Source organism: Salmo salar, chromosome 20 (genome assembly GCF_965601325.2).
Source record: "Salmo salar chromosome 20, fSalSal1, whole genome shotgun sequence".
Lineage (NCBI taxonomy): Eukaryota > Metazoa > Chordata > Actinopteri > Salmoniformes > Salmonidae > Salmo > Salmo salar.
Window position 1 is genome coordinate 30084926 of NC_138310.1, and position 20768 is coordinate 30105693.

General features: G+C 43.9%; 1 protein-coding gene across 1 annotated transcript in view; it reads left to right on the top strand.

Moving 5' to 3' along the window:
* The window catches only part of LOC106580415 (synaptic vesicle glycoprotein 2C), a 65205-nt gene that overhangs the window by 27460 nt on the left and 16977 nt on the right, over positions 1-20768 (top strand). The window contains exon 3 of the mRNA XM_014161451.2: positions 18812-18992. Within this exon, the coding sequence (XP_014016926.1) occupies positions 18812-18992 (181 nt within the window). The remainder of the gene's footprint in view (positions 1-18811; positions 18993-20768) is intronic.

The window sequence follows — 20768 nt, forward strand, 5'->3', positions numbered from 1 at the left end:
GAGAGGGAGCAGAGAGGGAAGGGGGATGTGGGAGGAAAGGGAGCAGAGAGGGAGTGCAAGAGGAAGGAGAGACTTAACGCCTAATCGTATCACTTTCCACCTCCTTAGCTGGCCTCCTTTTCTCTTTCTGTAACTCTCTACTTTCTCACTCACTTTTTTCTTGGTTCTTCCCTTTTTTTGTCTCTCTCGTTCTCTTTGTATCTCTCTCCCTCCTTCCCCCTTTCTATCTTCCTCCCCTCCCTAAAATCTGTCGATGGCCCTTGAGCAAGGCACTTAACCCTGATTTGCTCCAGGGGCACCATAGTAGTATGGCTGACTCAGTAAAACAACACATTTACTTTTGCACCTATCTGGTGTATGTGACAATCAAACATATTTTTTCATCTCTCTCTGTCTCTCTGTCTATGGTAGCTAGCTGGCAGTCTGTGAGTATCTGCATGGTCCAGGCCAGGGGCAGCTGAGCATGGCTAAACTGCAGTGAGATCGCAGTGCCACTGCAGAGATTACACTACACACTACTAGAGCAGAGAGACTGTGTGAGGGAGAGCGTGTTTGTGTGTGTGTGTGTGTGAGGGAGAGCGTGTGTGTGTGTGTGAGGGAGAGCGTGTGTGTGTGTGAGGGGGGGGGGCGGCGTGTGTGTGTGTGTGTGTGTGTGTGCGGCTCACAGAGAACCTGCAGCCACCTGCAATATCAGTGTAATTGTGCTGTCTTATCGAGCGCTCACTGAATCAAAATACTTCATGCCTATCTGTTCATTACCCTCAATGCAAGGAAGCTTAGACGCATTACTGAGCTGAATGAGATATCCCATTTTACTTGCACTCCTAGACCAAGATAAGTATACTTTCATAAACATTTTATTGAAATCTTTGCTACCAACCAAAATCAAAGAGCCCCAATCTTTCTTTCTGCGGGGGTGGTGGTTTCCTTCCGGCAAAGAGGGGGAATGAAACCCATCAAGCCTGACATGATGTAGTACAAATGTGATTACATGCTGCTCAGTGAAAATGAGCTAAAGAGAGGAGAGGAGAGGGAAGGAAAAGGAGAGGAAAAAGGAGAGGAGAGGAGGAGAAGAAAAGGAGAGCAGAGGTGAGGAAAAAGGAGAGGAGGAGATGGGAGGAGATGAGGGGAGGAAAGGAAAGAGGAAAGATATAAGAAAGAGGAGAGGAGGACACAAGCAGAAAAACAAGAGCGGGGAGAGAGAAGCACAGACGGAAAGAAAGCAAAGCGGAAATGAAAGATCAGAATAGAGGAGAAAAGAGATGAGAGAAGAGGTAAAGTGAGAGAATGAAACAGTGAAAGATACAGGGAATCACCCCACCGTTGTTCACAGTGACAGTGTTAGCTCCAGACAGGCATGCTGTAGTCCTCTATATGCTGTATGAATAAAACAGAGCAAGCATTTTGTGTGGCGCTGAAACAGTTTGTCTCTCTAAGAGCGAAGAGCATCAAAGCGTGAAATCGGAAAAGAGGCCATGATGCAGCTGAGCGCTCTCACCACTCTCATGGGGCTCCTCAGGATCTGACAGCACAAACAACACCACCACCACACCAGTCACTAGGGTCTTTCTCCCTCCCTCTCCCCCGCCCTCTCTCCTCTCCCTTTCTTCAACTCCTCTCACACTCTCTTTCTCTGAACTCCCCTCCTCTCTTTCTCTATCTCTCACTCTTATTCTTCACTCCTTTCCTCTTTTTCAGATCTTCTGCCTCGTTCTCCTCTCACTCCATCCTAATTTTCTCCACCCTTTTTCTATTTACTTACAGTATTCCCCTCTCATTCTCTATTTGCCCTTTACTCTTTTTCTTTCATCATCTCTCATCTTTCATTGTCTAGTTTTCAAGAGCTGCTGAATGATGATACTTAACTGTGTGTATGTGTTCTGCCGCACTGCTCAGCTCCAGCGCCTCTCCCTTTAGATAGTGTGTTGGTGTGTGTCTGAGTGTTTGCTGAACGTTCCCTGTTTTGGAAATGTGTTTGGACATATCTGGGATCTATGCTAGTGCTTTGGTGCAGTTCTGACTCAGGGTGTTTATTTGATGACGCTGTACCACAGAGTTTCGTTGCCATGCCGTTCACCAGTCCCAATTCAAATACTGTGTATTCTCTTAGTTTGCTCCTAATATCCGCATGCTCCATTTTAGTTCAAACTTCCACACTGGTCCCAAATAATTGCAGTAATATCAGTGTAATTCTGCTGCTTTAGTGAGTGTGTTTTGCTGTCAAAGAATAAGCCTTGTTGCACCCTGTTGAAGAAACCCAATCACCCAGACAGTCAGTAGTTTCAGAGACCCTGTTCTCTTCTATCACCTCCTGCTTGGCCACAGATCACCTCATCATCACTACTCTCCTCTCTCACAGACTCTCTTCCCCTAGACATTCTAGATGTGACCTGTGTAGACATGCTGTCATCTATCTCTCCCTCCAGCAGGCCTCTGGGCCACAGCCTATACATGTAAATTGTGTTCACATGTGAATAGCCTTGGATTTCCTCACTTTGCTTCTATATGGATGGTGAGGGGAAAGCTTGTGACAGAGGCTAACATGTGAATAGACCTGCCTGTCTGTTGGCCTGCAGGTTTGAATGAAGCCAAGCTAAATCAATACATCAGCTGAGTTTGATAGTGAGGGAATTCCAGTTGATTTTAGTTGTCTTTGAGCTGCCTCACCATTCTCTCTCTCTCTCTCTCTCTCGTTCTCTCTCTCTCTCTCTCTCTCTCGTTCTCTCTCTCTCTCTCTCTCTCTCTCGTTCTCTCTCGTTCTCTCTCTCTCTCGTTCTCTCTCTCGTTCTCTCTCTCTCATGTCCTCTCTCTCTCTCATGTCCTCTCTCTCTCTCGTCCCAACCAGTGAATCAGCCATGATAGGACAGGGAGTGGCTGAGATAATGGGGAGCACTGAGCCACTCTGACAAACAGGGCTGTCTTTCTCTAGGCTGGTCTTAATTGAGGGTTTAATGTCTATTTTGTCAAATCTATTCCTGTATGTCATTAGTATAGCAGCACTGTATAATATTTAGTAATAATGTGTAATATAGTTGAAGTCGGAAGTTTACATGCACTTAGGTTGGAGTCATTAAAACTTGTTTTTCAACCACTCCACAAATTTCTTCTTAACAAACTATAGTTTTGGCAAGTTGGTTAGGACATCTACTTGGTGCATGACACAAGTAATCTTTCCAACAATTGTTTACAGACAGATTATTTAACTTATAATTCACTGTATCACAATTCCAGTGGGTCAGAAGTTTACATACACTAAGTTGACTGTGCCTTTAAACAGCTTGGAGAATTCCAGAAAATGATGTCATGGCTTTAGAAGCTTCTGATAGGCTAATTGACATCATTTGAGTCAATTGGAGGCCTACCTTCAAACTCACTGCTTCTTTGCGTGTATAAGACAGGACCTCAAAGAAATTGTAGACCTCCAGAAGTCTGGTTCATCCTTGGGAGCAATTTCCAAATGCCTGAAGGTACCACGTTCATCTGTACAAACAATAGTACGCAAGTATAAACACCATGGGACCACGCAGCCTTCATACCGCTCAGGAAGGACACGCATTCTGTTTCCTAGAGATGAACATCCTTTGGTGCGAAAAGTGCAAATCAATCCCAGAACAACAGCAAAGGACCTTGTGAAGATGCTAGAGGAAACAGGTACAAAGTATCTATATCCACAGTAAAACAAGTCCTATATCGACATAACCTGAATGTCCGCTCAGCAAGGAAGAAGCCACTGCTCCAAAACCACCATAAAAAAGCCAGACTACGGTTTGCAACTGCACATGGGGACAAAGATCGTACTTTTTGGTCTGATGAAACCAAAATAGAACTGTTTGGCCATAATGACTATTGTTATATTTGGAGGAAACGGGGAGGCTTGCAAGCCGAAGAACACCATCCCAACCGTGAAGCACGGGGGGTGCAAGCATCATGTTGTGGGGGGTGCTTTGCTGCAGCAGGGACTGGTGCACTTCACAAAATAGATGGCATCATGAGGGAGGAAAATTGTGGATATATTGAAGCAACATCTCAAGACATCAGTCAGGAAGTTAAAGCTTGGCCGCAAATGGGTCTTCCAAATGGACAATGACCCTAAGCATACTTCCAAAGTTGTGGCAAAATGGCTTAAGGACAACAAAGTCAAGGTATTGGAGTGGCCATCACAAAGCCCTGGCCTCAATCCTATAAAACATTTGTGAGCAGAACTGAAAAAGCGTGAGCGAGCAAGGAGGCCTACAAACCTGACACAGTTATACCAGCTGTGTCAGGAGGAATGGGCCAAAATTCACCCAACTTATTGTAGGAAGCTTGTGGAATGCTACCCAAAACGTTTGACCCAAGTTAAACAATTTAAAGGCACTGCTACCAAATACTAATTGAGTGTATGTAAACTTCTGACCCACTGGGAATGTGATGAAAGAAATTAAAGCTGAAATAAAACATTCTCTCTACTATTATTCTGACATTTTACATTCTTAAAATAAAGTGGTGATCCTAACTGACCTAAGACAGGGAATTTTTACTCTGATTAAATGTCAGGAATTGTGAAAAACTGAGTTTAAATGTATTTGGCTAAGGTGTATGTAAACTTCCGACTTCACCTGTATGTATGCAATGAAGATTCTTATCTTATGTCATGATTTTAAATGCACTAGTTTTTAAAAACTTTTTCAAAAGTGTGACTAGTCCTGTTTCGATGCTCTGTCAAGTAGTACTCCCAGTTTGCTACAGCGTAATAATTGCTTGGGTTGGTCCAGGAGCAAACTGGCGTCTAGCAAAGTGCCTGGTCATAAACAGAGCTTCAGGACAGTCAGGGGGATTGAACCTATAGTGTGTAGACTAGATTCTGCACAGTTATAGTTAAAGATATTGTCTGAAGTCATACAGCTTTTATGTGTGGCTGTATAGCATATACTGTTTCTTGCAAAAGTATTCATCCCCCTTCGCGTTTTTCCTATGTTGCATTACAACCTGCAATTTAAATAGATTTTATTTGGATTTCATGTAATGGACATACACAAAATAGTCCAAATTGGTGAAGTAAAATGAAAATAATTACTTGTTTCAAAAAAATCCCCAAAATAAAAAACTGAAAGTGGTGCCTCCTTTGCTATGAAGCCCCTATATAAGATCTGGTGCAACCAATTACCTTCAGAAATCACATAATTAATTAAATAAAGTCCACCTGTGTGCAATCTAAGTGTCACATGATCTGTCACATGATCTCGGTATATATACACCTGTTCTGAAAAGACCCAGAGTCTGCAACACCACTTAGCAAGGGGCACCACCAAGCAAGCGGTACCATGAAGACCAAGGAGCTCTCCAAACAGGTCAGGGACAAAGTTGTGGAGAAGTACAGATCAGGGTTGGGTTATAAAAAAATATCAGAAACTTTGAACATCCCACAGAGCACCATTAAATCCATTATAAAATGTTTTAAAGAATATGGCACCACAACAAACCTGCCAAGAGAGGGCTGCCCACCAAAGCTCACGGACCAGGCAAGAAGGGCATTAATCAGAGAGTCAACAAAGAGACCAAGGATAACCCTGAAGGAGCTGCAAAGCCCCACAGCGAAGATTGGAGTATCGGTCCTTCTATAGGACCACTTTAAGCCGTACACTCCACAGAGCTGGGCTTTACAGAAGTGTGGCCAGAAAAAAGCCATTGCTTAAAGAAAAAAATAAGCGAACACGTTTGGTGTTCGCCAAAAGGCATGTGGGAGACTCCCTAAACATTTGGGAGAAGGTAGTCTGGTGAGATGAGATTAAAATTGAGATGTTTGGCCATCAAGGAAAAGGCTATTTCTGGCGCAAACCCAACACCTGCCATCACCCCAAAGAACACCATCCATGGTGGTGGCAACATCATGCGGTGGGGATGTTTTTCATCATCAGAGACTGGGGAACTGGTCAGAATTGAAGGAATGATGGATTGCGCTAAATACAGGGAAATTCTTGAGGGAAACCTGTTTCAGTCTTCCAGAGATTTGAGACTGGGACAGAGGATCACCTTCCAACAGGGCAATAACCCTAAGCATACTTCTAAAGCAACACTCGAATGGTTTAAGGGGAAACATTTAAATGTCTTGGAATGGCCTAGTCAAAGCCCAGACCTCAATTCAATTGAGAATCTGTACACCTGCGGAACCCATCCAACTTGAAGGAGCTGGAGCAGTTTTGCCTTGAAGAATGGGCAAAAATCCTAGTGGCTAGATGTGCCAAGCTTATAGAGACATACCCCAAGAGACTTGCAGCTGTAATTGCTGCAAAAGGTGGCTCAACAAAGTATTGACTTTGCGGGGGTGAATAGTACACTCAAGTTCTCTGTTTTTTTGTCTTATTTCTTGTTTGTTTCACAATAAAAAATATTTTGCATCTTCAAAGTGGTAGGCATGTTGTGTAAATAAAATTATACAAATCCCCCAGAAAATCCATTTTAATTCCACGTTATACCATTTCAACCTGGTGATACTGTAGATTTATTTTCTTCATGATTCACGTGTTCCTGTCACCAGTGCTGAGATAATCACACCTTCAGATGCTGTGCAGTAAAACACACAGCGATCAACACATGAATGAGGTAATTGGACGTCCTTTAAGGGCTACTACACAGTATCATCAAGGGTCAACTGTTTTATTTATCTTAGTGTTTTATAAGGTGTGCGTGCCACAACAATCAATCAAATGTATTTATAAAGCCCTTCTTACACCAGCTGATATATCAAAGTGCTATACAGAAACCCAGCCTAAAACCCCAAACAGCAAGCAATGCAGGTGTAGAAGCATGGTGGCTAGGAAAAACTCCCTAGAAAAGCCAGAACCTAGGAAGAAACCTAGAGAGGAACCAGGCTATGAGGGGTGGCCAGTCCTCTTCTGGTTGTGCCAGGTGGAGATTATAACAGAACATGGCCAAGATGTTCAAATGTTCATAGATGACCAGCAGGGTCAAATAATAATAATCACAGTGGTTGTAGAGGGTGCAACAGGTCAGCACCTCAGGAGTAAATGTCAATTGGCTTTTCATAGCCGATCATTCAGAGTATCTCTAACGCTCCTGCTGTCTCTAGAGAGTTGATAACAGCAGGTCTGGGACAGGTAACACGTCCGGTGAACAGGTAAGGGTTCCATAGCCGCAGGCAGAACAGTTGAAACTGGAGCAGAAGCACAACCAGATGGACTGGGGATAGCAAGGAGTCATCAGGCCAGGTAGTCCTGAAGCATGGTCCTATGGCTCAGGTCCTCCGAAAGAAAGAAAGAAAGAAAAAGAGAGAGAATTAGAGAGAGCATGCTTAAATTCACACAGAACACCGGATAAGACAGGAGAAATAGTCCAGATATAACAGACTGATTCTAGCCCCCCGACACATAAGCTATTGCAGCATAAATACTGGCGGCTGAGACAGGAGGGGTTGGGAGACACTGTGGCCCCATCCGACGATACTCCCGGACAGGACCAAACTGGCAGGATATAACACCACCCACTTTGCCAAAGCACAGCCCCCACACCACTAAAGGCATATCTTCAACCACCAACTTACCATCCTGAGACAAGGCTGAGTATAGCCCACGAAGATCTCCCCATGGCACAAACCCAAGGGGTTTGATCTCTGCATTCTAGCCTGCTTTCCCTCATTTGGAGCCTAGTGCATACATGTGTTATGTCTAACACAGATGTCTGTTTGTTAGTCCATGTTCAATAGAAATGTAACACTTGTATGGGTTGTATTTGCTATATCACTATTACTTTGTCATCCCGTTTGTCAAGATGAGGTCAAGGAGTATGTTCCTAATGCCTTATACATTGATTCTGTGATGGTTGGCTTCAAGATGGCCAAATGGCTTGTTTTCTCTCCCCAAATCCTAATTCTAAACCATTAGATGATTAGAAATGACCTCAGATGATGTCCCCATCTTTGTGGCAAGATGGCATAGCAGTGTGTTTTGTCTTGTCCCGTGTAAATATAGTTTTCTTTTCGTGTATATATTTTAATCTCACTTTCCATCTACGGACTGAATATACTCTCCTGCAACCAGCCTCACCCAATGTGGTACGGATCTGCTATTTTTATACTTTAGAACCGGAACCCCCATCAGAAGGTAGCCAGCTAACTAGCTACTAGCTAGTAGTCAGTTAGTCACTGCTAGCGGTCTTCACCGTTAACTCGGACACCAGCCAGCCTCGGTCAATACCTGCCAGTCTACACAGCGCGATATCAACCCAGAGCATATTGGACTGCTTTTTCTCTACCACATCTCCGGATTCCTACCACAAGCTCTGAACCTTTACACCAGATCATCGCAGCTAGCTAGTTGCAATCTGAGTGGCTACTCATGGCTAACGTCTCTGTCCCGAAGCAAGCACCAGTTAGCCTTGAGCTAGCCTCGTGCTAGGCCCATCTCCTGGCCAGTCGAAGAGGTCCACCAGCTAATTCTTGGGCTACAATACCTCTTTTGCCAATTGGCCTGGACCCTTTACTTGCGACACGGAGCCCCGCCAATCCATCACGACTGGTCTGCCAACATAATAGTCCGAGGTGGTTTCAACAGGCTCTTCCATTGCGACGTCGCCGAAGGCCCATCTGCTAGCCCCGGCCCGCTAGCTGTCTGAATCGCTGTGTCACTAGCTCGCCTAGCGTAGTAGCGACTACTGAATCGGCTCTCTCACTCACCTATTGCTACTTATTAGACCCTATGATCACGTGGCTACACATGCCTCTCCCTAATGTCAATATGCCTTGTCTATTTCTGTTTTGGTTAGTGATTATTGTCTTATTTTACTGTAGAGCCCCCAGCCCTGCCCAATATGCCCCTTTTGTCCCACCCCCACACATGTGGTGACCTCACCTGGCTTAACTGGTGCCTCTAGAGACAAAACCTCTCTTATCGTCACTCAATGCCTAGGTTTACCTCCACTGTACTCACATCCTACCATACCCTTGTCTGTACATTATGCCTTGAATGTATTCTTCCACAGAAATCTGCTCCTTTTACTCTCTGTTCCGAACGCACTAGATGACCAGCTCTTATAGCCTTTAGCCGTACCCTTATCCTACTCCTCCTCTGTTCCTTTGGTGATGTAGAGGTCAACCTAGGCCCTGTAGCCCCCAGTACCACTCCCATTCCCCAGGCGCTCTCATTTGTTGACTCCCTAAGTTTGTTTATTCACTGCTTTAGCACACACTGCCAACCCGGATGTCCAAGCCATGTCTGAATCCTGGCTTAGGAAGGCCACCAAAAACCCTGACATTTCCTTCCCTAAGTATAACATTTTCCGACAAGATAGAACTGCCAAAGGGGGCGGAGTTGCAATCTACTGCAGAGATAGCCTGCAGAGTTCTGTCTTACTATCTAGGTCTGTGCCCAAACAATTTGAACTTCTACTTTTAAAAATCCACCTTTCCAGAAACAAGTCTCTCACCGTTGCCGCTTGCTATACACCACATTCTGCCCTCAGCTGTGCCCTGGACACCATATGTGAATTGATTGCCCCCCATCTATCTTCAGAGCTCGTGCTGTTAGGTGACCTAAACTGGGAAATGGGAAACACCCCGGACATCCTACAATCTAAGCTTGATGCCCTCAATCTCACACAAATTATCAATGAACCTACCAGGTACAACCCCAAATCTGTAAACACGGGCACCCTCATAGATATCATCCTAACCAACCTGCCCTCCAAATACACCTCTGCTGACTTCAACCAGGATCTCAGCGATCACTGCCTCATTGCCTGCGTCCGTAATGGGTCCGCGGTCAAAACGACCACCCCTCATCACTGTCAAACGCTCCCTGAAACACTTCAGCGAGCAGGCCTTTCTAATCGACCTGGCCCGGGTATCCTGGTAGGATATTGACCTCATCCCGTCAGTAGAGGATGCCTGGTTGCTCTTTAAAAGTGCTTTCCACACCATCTTAAATGAGCATGCCCCATTCAGAAAAGTAGAACTAAGAACAGATATAGCCCTTGGTTCACCCCAGACTTGACTGCCCTTGAAAAGCACAAAAACATCATGTGGCGTTCTGCATTAGCATCGAATAGCCCCTGCGATATGCAACTTTTCAGGGAAGTCAGGAACTAATATACACAGTTAGTTAGGAAAGCTAAGGCTAGCTTTTTCAAACAGAAAAGTTTTGGGACACTTAAGTCCATGGAGAATAAAAGCACCTCCTCCCAGCTGCCCACTGCACTGAGGTTAGGAAACACTGTCACCACCGATAAATCTACGATAATCGATCATTTCAATATGCATTTTTCTGGATCCCTACAAATCAGCTGGGCTAGACAATCTGGACCCTCTCTTTCTAAAATTATCTGCTGCCATTGTTGCAACCCCTAGTACCAGTCTGTTCAACCTCTCTTTCGTATCATCCGAGATCCCTAAAGATTAGAAAGCTGCCGCGGTCATCCCCCTCTTCAAAGGGGGGGGGACACTCTAGACCCAAACTGTTATAGACCTATATCCATCCTGTCCTGCTTTTCTAAAATCTTTGAAAGCCAAGTTAACAAACAGATCACCGACCATTTCGAATCCCCCCGTACCTTCTCCGCTATGCAATCTGGTTTCCGAGCTGGTCATGGGTGCACCTCAGCCACGCTCAAGGTCCTAAACGATATCATAACCACCATCGATAAAAGACAGTACTGTGCAGCCGTCTTCATCGACCTGGCCAAGGCTTTTGACTCTGTCAATCACCACATTCTTATCGGCAGACTCAATAGCCTTGGTTTCTCAAATGACTGCCTCACCTGTTTCACCAACTACTTCTCAGATAGAGTTCAGTGTGTCAAATCGGAGGGCCTGTATTCAGGTCTCTCGGTCACGGCCAGCTGTGACACAGCCCGGGAACAAACCCGGGTCTCGGGAAAAGTATATTTACACTAGTCTCTTGAACAGGACGTCAAGTGCATTAAAGTGGAACTGACAGCATTTTAACTACTTTGCAGATATGAAACAATCTAATCATAATATCAGTCAACAAAATATTTAATTCCCAGTATATGCGACAAAACCAAGAGGTTTTAAAAATGGGTTCAGTTTGACTCAAAATTCCATTACATACAGAAAGTATTGTTGGCAGAATAGATGGATGCAGTTCAATGCACGATTAATATAACTCACCAATGTCTTGGTAGTATAAAAATATTGCTATCAGGTTGTAAATCACAGCTTGCCTGATACATTGTTTGCTGCCTCCACCCATTCGGGATGCACTTTTATACTTAACAAAAATATAAACGCAACATGCACCAATTTCAAAGATTTTGTTTAGTTACAGTTCATAAGAAAATCAGTCAATTGAAATAAATTCATTAGGCCCTAATCCATGGATTTCACATGGCTGGGCAGGGGTGTAGCCATGGTTCGGCCTGGGAGGGCATAGGCCCACCCACTGGGGCGTCAGGCGCAGCCAATCAGAATGAGTTTTCCCCCATAAAAGGGCTTTATAACAGACAGAAATACTTCTCTGCACCCCGCCCCCCATGCCCCCATCCCCTCAGAAAAAGCCAGATATGGAGGTCCTGGCCTGCATTGTTACACTTGGTCTGCGGTTGTGAGGCCGGTGGTTTCATATGGTCTGCGGTTGTGCGGCCGGTTGGACGTACTGCCAAATTCTATAAAATTACATTGGAGGTGGCTTACGGTCGAGAAATAAATATTGAATTCTCTGGCAACAGCTCTGGTGGACATTCCTGCAGGCATCATGACAATTCCACACCCTCAACTTGGGACATCTGTGGCATTGTGTTGTGTGACAAAACTGCACATTTTAGAGTGGCCTTTTATTGTCCCCAGCACAAGTTTCTCCTGTGTAATGATCATGCTCTTTAATCAGCTTCTTGATATGCCACACCCGTCAGGTGGATGGATTATCTTGACGAGGCTAAAATTCACACTAACTGGGATGTAAACAAACGTGTGCACCAAATTTGAGAGAAAAAAGCTTTTTGTGCTTGTAGAACATATCTGAGATCTTTTATTTTAGCTCATGAAACATGGGACTGACACTTTACATGTTGTGTTTATATTTTTGTTCAGTATAGTTTCAATGACATAATATTTTGGACAAAAACTGACAAATGTAACTAAGGCTGGGAATGTCAATTGAATCAAACTAGCAAGGGCAATGATCACAAGTTAGTCATAATGTGGCTAATAGGATAGATAGCGTATCTATTTATGTAACTATTTATTTAGCAAGCTAAAAACACAGAGCCTAACATTAGCTAGCTGGCTGCTACAGCTAGAGATGCAGGTGTCATTTGGTTAGCTAGCAAGAAATGTGAATCGCTTTGCTAGCTAGCTAGTTATGCTGAACTTGAAGACTTATCCATGTTGTGTTTATAAATTCACTCTGGCTATCTACTCCGATTTCTCGTCTTAGCGTGCCAGAGGCCCCAAAATACCTGAGGAATTTACGAATGTGCAACACCCGACGAATATGACCGGTGTCAGAAAATGTTGGCAAAAAAAAGTTATTAAATTGTTATCAGCAACACAGTTAGTCACTAACGCTCTAGATACCATGTAAACAGCCTAACCAGCTCTGATAGGGCAAGTAAAATGGCCAGAAGGAGGTGTTCTCTCATTTTATGTCTGGAAGTAGCTCTGAATTTACTAACGGACAATCTGACAACGCTCTGAATTTAGGAACGACAGAGCGCACTCTGGAGGCAATTCACAACCGCAATCTTAGTTGTCAATCAAATTTGTTTTGGCATATATCAAATGGGCGGGCAAGCAGGGAAACAAGCATGCATTGGCAGGCAAGCTGCAGAAGGATGAGCAGGCTACTTACTATTCCCCATTGTTTATCAGTGCAATTTTAAACTCCAACTAGCTGAAAACGCTTGAGTGGGTTTATCTAATGTTCCCTCATTTAGATTTTAGCTCATCTCTTTCTGGCTAGCATTAGTTGTCGATGTTGTTGTTGTTGATGTGCATAACCGAGGGAGAGAAAGCCTACCTTTCAAGGTTGTTTGATCAATAGGACTGTGAAGTTCCCAAATGTAAGAGGACTCCTGTTATATTTTCAGAAATCCATTCAGGTGTATTTTGTGGCTTTTGACCAATGCGTCCTAATTACCTAAAGTCTGTTGCTACTGCCTGTAAACACACAGTCCAGTTCACACAGTCCAGTTCAAAGTGAATGATGGCAGGCCCATGTGGTAAATGGCTTATTTGCTTATAGGCCTACTGTAGCTCTGATTGGCTATGGCGCACCGGTCTGCGTAGACGTTTTAATTAGGTTTTATTTATGGCAGTGTCTATTAATTGTCCAAACACATGGCCACTTTCCCAATCTATGTTGCTATAGAGTTTTCACAAATACCTTACTATATGTACAGTGGATTTGGAAAGTTCTCAGACCCCTTCACTTTTCCACATTTTGTTACATTACAGCCTTATTCTAAAATTGACTAAATAAAATAAAAATGTCCTCATCACTCTACACACAATACCCCGTAATGACAAAGCGAAAACAGGTTTTTTGAAATGTTTTGAAATACACTGCTAAAAAAAATAAAGGGAACACTAAAATAACACATCCTAGATCTGAATGAAGGAAATAATCTTATTAAATACTTTTTTCTTTACATAGTTGAATGTGCTGACAACAAAATCACACAAAAATAATCAATGGAAATCGAATTTATCAACCCATGGAGGTCTGGATTTGGAGTCACACTCAAAATTAAAGTGGAAAACCACACTACAGGCTGATCCAACTTTGATGTAATGTCCTTAAAACAAGTCAAAATGAGGCTCAGTAGTGTGTGTGGCCTCCACGTGCCTGTATGACCTCCCTACAATGCCTGGGCATGCTCTTGATGAGGTGGTGGATGGTCTCCTGAGGGATCTCCTCCCAGACCTGGACTAAAGCATCCGCCAACTCCTGGACAGTCTGTGGTGCAACGTGGCGTTGGTGGATGGAGCGAGACATGATGTCCCAGATGTGCTCAATTGGATTCAGGTCTGGGGAACAGGCGGGCCAGTCCATAGGATCAATGCCTTCCTCTTGCAGGAACTGCTGACACTCTCCAGCCACATGAGGTCTAGCATTGTCTTGCATTAGGAGGAACCCAAGGCCAACCGCACCAGCATATGTTCTCACAAGGGGTCTGAGGATCTCATCTCGGTACCTAATGGCAGTCAGGCTACCTCTGGCGAGCACATTGTAACGGTTTTGACTTGAGGTTATAATTTATAGTGGTGCCAGGTAGGTTGTGCCTACCAGAGAAAATATTAGTTTCTCCTTTTAGTTTGATAGGGAATGAGTCCCATCTGGTCCATCAAGTCTACACCAATACAAAGGACTCATGTAAATGTCAGGATGGAAATACACTTTTCATGAACCCTTAAAACAATGGAAATAACTTCAAAACAACTGTATTCTTTTGCGGGGATGTATTAACAACATAAATGATCACACACACAACAATATAACAATAATGAGCTTTAAACAGCTCTGGTTCCTTCAGAAACGTCCTGTACCTCGAGCCTAAAAAGAGTCCAGCCCGGTAAACAAGTTCAGGGAACTCAACTGACTTTAGTCACGCAATGGTTGTCCGTCATACAGTGTAGCGTAAACCCAGTGTCAATCATACAATGAAAAGAACAAATATTTTACCACACATTTCAATAAATCCTCAACTACAACTAACTACCTAAATCATCACGGTATACATCACCCCAAAACAAATGAAATACCGTATACAAAAAAGGTTGTAGTCAGTCGGTCAGTCAGAGAAGCCAATCCGCCGACAGATCTCCAGCGAAGAAAGGCCACGAAAACCAACGGAGAGGAGTAGTCCACAGATGCAAGAGTGGAGCCGATCCTGGGTAGATTTTCTATTAGGCTACCCAAAGCACACTTTTACAGCAACACAACAAACGGAAGAGAGAAGCTTCAGACTTGAGGGTCGAACACATCCTCATTCATGTTTCCATCACAACTCCACTTTTGCGCAGCTGATGCTGGCTATTTAATTGGGAATTAAAGGGGAAGCGCCCTATTGGAAGGAGAAGCACTAATTGAGAATTAAAGGGAAAGCGCCCTATTTGAAGGAGAAGCACTGAGACGGTTCAGAAACATTCAGGGCCGTCACAACATGGAGGGCTGTGCAGCCCCCCAAAGAAATGCCACCCCACACCATGACTGACCCACTGCCAAACCAGTCTTGCTGGTCTGTCACGTCTGTCACAGGTGCTCAGTGTGAACCTGCTTTCATCTGTGAAGAGCACAGGGCGCCAGTGGGGAATTTGCCAATCTTGGTGTTCTCTGGCAAATGCCAAACGTCCTGCACGGTGTTGGGCTGTAAGCACAACCCCCACCTGTGGACGTCGGGCCCTCACCACCCTCATGGAGTCTGTTTCTGACCGTTTGAGCAGACACATGCACATTTGTGGCCTGCTGGAGGTCATTTTGCAGGGCTCTGGCAGTGCTCCTCCTGCTCCTCCTTGCACAAAGGCGGAGGTAGCGGTCCAGCTGCTGGGTTGTTGCCCTCCTACGGCCTCCTCCACGTCTCCTGATGTACTGGCCTGTCTCCTGGTAGCGCCTCCATGCTCTGGACACTACGCTGACAGACACAGCAAACCTTCTTGCCACAGCTCGCATTGATGTGCCATCCTGGATGAGCTGCACTACCTGAGCCACTTGTGTGGGTTGTAGACTCCGTCTCATGCTACCACTAGAGTGAAAGCACCACCAGCATTCAAAAGTGACCAAAATATCAGCCAGGAAGCATAGGAATTGAGAAGTGGTCTGTGGTTACCACCTGCAGAACCACTCCTTTATTGGGGGTGTCTTGCTAATTGCCTATAATTTCCACATGTTGTCTATTCCATTTGCACAACAGCATGTGAAATTTGTCAATCAGTGTTGCGTCCTAAGTGGACAGTTTGATTTCACAGAAGTGTGATTGACTTGGAGTTACATTGTGTTGTTTAAGTGTTCCCTTTATTTTTTTGAGCAGTATATATATAAAATAAAAAAACCGATACCTTATTTACATAAGTATTCAGACCCTTTGCTATGACTCGAAATTGAGCTCAGGTGCATCCTGTTTCCATTGATCATACTTGAGCTGTTTTTACAAGTTGATTGGAGTCCACCTGTGGTAAATTCAACTGATTGGACATGATTTGGAAAGGCACACACCAGTCTATGTAAGGTCCCACAGTTGACAGTGCATGTCAGAGCAAAAACCAAGCCATGAGGTCAAAGAAATTGTCCGTAGAGTGCCGAGACAGGATTGTGTCAAGGCACAGATCTGGGGAAGGGTCCCAAAATATTTCTGTAGCATTGAAGGTCCCCAAGAACACAGTGGCCTCCATCATTCTTAAATGGAAGAAGTTTGGAACCACCAAGACTCTGATGAAACCAAGATTGAACTCTTCTGCCTTAATGCCAAGTGTCACATCTGAAAGAAACCTGGCACCATACCTACGGTGAAGCATGCTGGTGGCAGCATCATGCTGTGGGGATGTTTTTCAGCGGCAGGGACTGGAGACTATAGTCAAGATCGAGGGAAAGATGAACGGAGCAAAGTACAGTGAGATCCTTGATGAAAACCTGCTCCAGAGCGCTCAGGACCTCAGACTGGGGTGACAGTTCACCTTCCAACAGGACAACGACCCTAAGCACACAGCCAAGTCAACGTAGGCGTGTCTTCGGGACAAGTCCCTGAATGTCTTTGAGTGGCTCAGCCAGAACCCAAAGGTGCTTCAACAAAGTACTGACTAAAGGTTCTGAATACTGATGTAAATGTGATAGTTCATTTTTTTTTTTACATTTGCTAAAATTTCTAAAAAACTATTTTTGCTTTGTCATTATGGGGTATTGTGTGTAGATTGATAAGGATTTTTAAAAAATCGAATAAGGCTGCAAGGTAACAAAATGTGAAAAAAGTAAAGGGGTCTGAATCCTTTCCGAATGCACTGTAATTCCCAAACATTATATGAAAATGTTAAAATTGCCATATCTAAGTGCTGGCTTGTCAGAAAATGTAAAAAAATAAGTAATTCTTCCTGGGGGTGTATATAAACAGATTTTAATAAGATTTAATTTTGTTAAAATGCTGTCAGTTCCACTTTAAAGGTCCCATGATGCTGTTTTTTTAAACCTCAATATCAAATCATTTCTCTGTAACCATTAAGTACCTTACTGTGATTGTTTTCAGTTAAAATTGTACAAAATAAACAAAAATAGCTTCTTAGCAAAGAGCACATTTCTCAAGCAAGAATTTTGCTAGGACTGTCTGGGAGTGGTCTGAGTGGGGAAGGGAAAACTGAAAACTAGCTGTTATTGGAAGAGAGGTTTGGAACTCTCTTTTTGGTGTATTAACTAATTTACCAGGCAGGCCAAAACTCCATCCCACCAAAACAGGATGACATTTCTGGCCATTTTTACAATTTCTCAGTATTATTCCAACATTTTAGTGTGGAAATATTAAGCAGAAAAATCCACTGCACTGAGCCTTTAAATAATGTAATCCTAGAAATCCATACAAAATGGACTATGTGGCCATACCAGGACAATATAATTAAAGGTGGGTACTTTGAAGGCTTGAGAAGAGTACTCTCTTGTGAAGATTAGAGAAGAGCAGAGTTCAGTAACAGTACTTTGGTGTTAATAATAGAGAAGAATGGATCATAGTGTTCCTGTCAGACACCAAGTTCATGATCATTAGTGTGGGAAACCCATGCTGTTTTGTCTGGGGTATTGATTCCTCTCCACATTACAGACATAAAAAGGGAGCAGAGGGTTCTTTTTTAAAGTCACCCTGTATTACTGACCACACTCTTTATCCCATTAATTTATGTTACACGAGTGGGTTCAGGTCTATTCCATTCTGTATTTACTCATCACATCACAGTGGGAATAGGAATGGGTTGCGTTTTACGGTAGGGACCCCCCCCCCCTGTAAATCTTAATGTAATTCCTTAGCATTCTTACATGTAACAGGAATTGTATAGTTCTTAGTGTAAATATTTATGAAGTGTACTCTTGGGATGTGGAGTAATTAAACACAAAACTGGAAGAAAAGTGGAATCAAGGCGAGAGATACTTTGTTGTTCGGATCAACTTGTTCCTGCATGAGATATAGCTTTAACAGTCAAAAGTTAACATGAAAGAGCCAGATTTACCAAGTTGTTATTCTACCAAACAACACTTATACATCTCCCCTCAGGAGAAGTGAAATGTATTATTCATGACAGATTGAGTCATTCAACAGATTTGGTGATTAAACGTCCTTATTGATGAACGATCATCAACACTAATGGGCCTTAAAGGCGCTCTATACTTTACTGTGACACTTTTACACCCTTCACTTTAGCAGCTAGCCCACTCTGACGAGCTATGAATCTTAATGGATACGTTCCAAATGGCACCCTATTCCCTATATATTGCACTACTTTTGACTAGAGCCTTATGGACCCTGGTCAAAAGTAGTGCACTATAAAATGGGGAGCCATTTGAGATGTGCCCATTGTCTCCTGGCAGGGATCTGATGTCAGGTAGAGAGGGACTAGAAGTGATTATGAAGTTGCATATTAAAATAGCAGGGGATATATATTTTTGAACTTGTGTTCTGCTGAAGGGTCCATTAGACGATATGAGTTCATTAGGATTAGCTTTGAAGAGCTACCGCAGCTGCTCTTAACTACACAGTCAAAATTCACAGAGTATTATTTGTTGATTTGTTTGAAGGTCCAAAGACAATTGCTTTGATAATTGCTTTGTGCTGTGCAAATAGACATGGTTAAAATCTAAAGTCCCCCCCCCCCCCCTCTCTCTCTCTGCAGGCAGTATTGTGTACCTGGGGATGATGGTGGGGGCGTTTTTCTGGGGGGGCATGTCAGACAAGGTGGGCCGCAGACAGTGTCTGCTCATCTGCATGTGTGTGAACGGCTTCTTCGCCTTCCTGTCCTCCTTCGTTCAGGGCTACGGCATGTTCCTGCTCTGCCGCGTGATCGCAGGCTTTGGGTGAGTCTGACTGACCAGGCTAAGAATGGAAAGCAATGTGCAATGTGCTACTTATGTCTTAAAGAATGGAGTAATGAATCCCCATAATAATGCACAATAAACAAACAATAGGACACAGCAAACTCCAAATGACACTGGAGATTCAAACATGTATTGTGAGTTGTGACATGAACAAGACAACTGACTTATGTAGCCTAATTGGGACAAAACTATCTACAACCTTGATGAATCCTTTCAACTCCTTCATCAAATAGTCCTGCAGTTCTACTTTCTAACTCCTTAATTCCCATAGACTGCCTTTCACAGTAGATCATCATTAATTCATTATCTTATGTTGTAATTCATCTGTTTTGGTTTCTTTAATGAAGATGTACACTGAACAAAAATATACGCAGCATGTAAAGTGTTGGTCCCATGTTTCATGAGCTGAAATAGAAGATCCCAGAAATGTTCCATATGCACAAAGAGCTTATTTCTCACAAATGTTTTGCACAAAATTGTTTACATCCCTGTTAGTGAGCATTTCACCTTTGCCAAGAAAATCCATCCACCAGACATGTGTGGCATATCAAGAAGCTGATTAAACAGGATGATCATTACACAGGTGCATCTTGTGCCGGCGACAAAAGTCCACTCTAAAACGTGCAGTTGTCACACAACACAATGCTACCGACGTCTCAAGTTGAGGGAGCGTGCAATTGGCATGCTGACTTCAACAATGTCCACCAGAGCTGTTGCCAGATAATGAAATGTTCATTTCTCGACTAATGTCCCTTTTACAGAATGTTTCAGTACGTCCAACCGGCCTCAACTGCAGAACACATGTATGGTGTCATGTGGGCGAGTGGCTTGCTGATGTCAGCATTGTTAACAGAGTTCCCCATGGTGGCGGTGGGGTTATGGTATGACCAGGCATACGCTACGGACAATGAAAACAATTGCATTTTATCGATGGCAATTTGAATGCACAGAGCTACGTGACAAGATCCTGAGGCCCATTGTCGTGCCCTTCATCACCTCATGTTTCAGCATGAAAATGCACAGCCCCATGTCGTAAGGATCTGTATACAATTCCTGGAAGCTGAAAATGTCCCACTTCTTCCCTAGCCTGCTTACTCACCAGACATGTCACCTGTTGAGCATGTTTGGGATGCTCTGGATCAACATGTATGACAGCGTGTTCCAGTTTCCGCCAATATCCAGCAACTTCGCACAGCCTTTGAAGAGGAGTGGGACAGCATTCCACAGGCCACAATCAACAGCCTGATCAACCTGATGTTGTTACGCGGAGTGGAACAGGAAAATCCAAGAGCAGACTCAGACGAGGAGACTGGGATGAAGTAGGTATTTAAGGTATTTATTCAAACAGGTGGAAGATGGAGTGCAGGGGACTGAGGCTTGAGCGAGAGGGGTTGGGACAGGGTACGCAGGTCCGGAGGGGAATCCAAGGGAGCAGTAGAGTGGGGAATCCAGGACAGAGTAGCAGGATGAGGAGACGTGGGACTGGAGACCGGAACCAGAGTCAGAGCAGGCAGAACTGTAGTGGAGAGGAAAACCGTGTCAGGCAAGGAAAACAGGCACAACAGGATAACAGAATCTAAATAGTAACAAACGGCTAGAACAGTAGACTGACTGAGCAGAGATTACAATCTGGTAGTGTGGAAGTGGCAGGACTGAGTATTTGTAGAGGTCTTGATTATGGAACAGTTTGCAGCTGGTGGGGATCTGCTCTGACTCCAGCACACCTGTCTCCACCCACACAATCACACAGACACA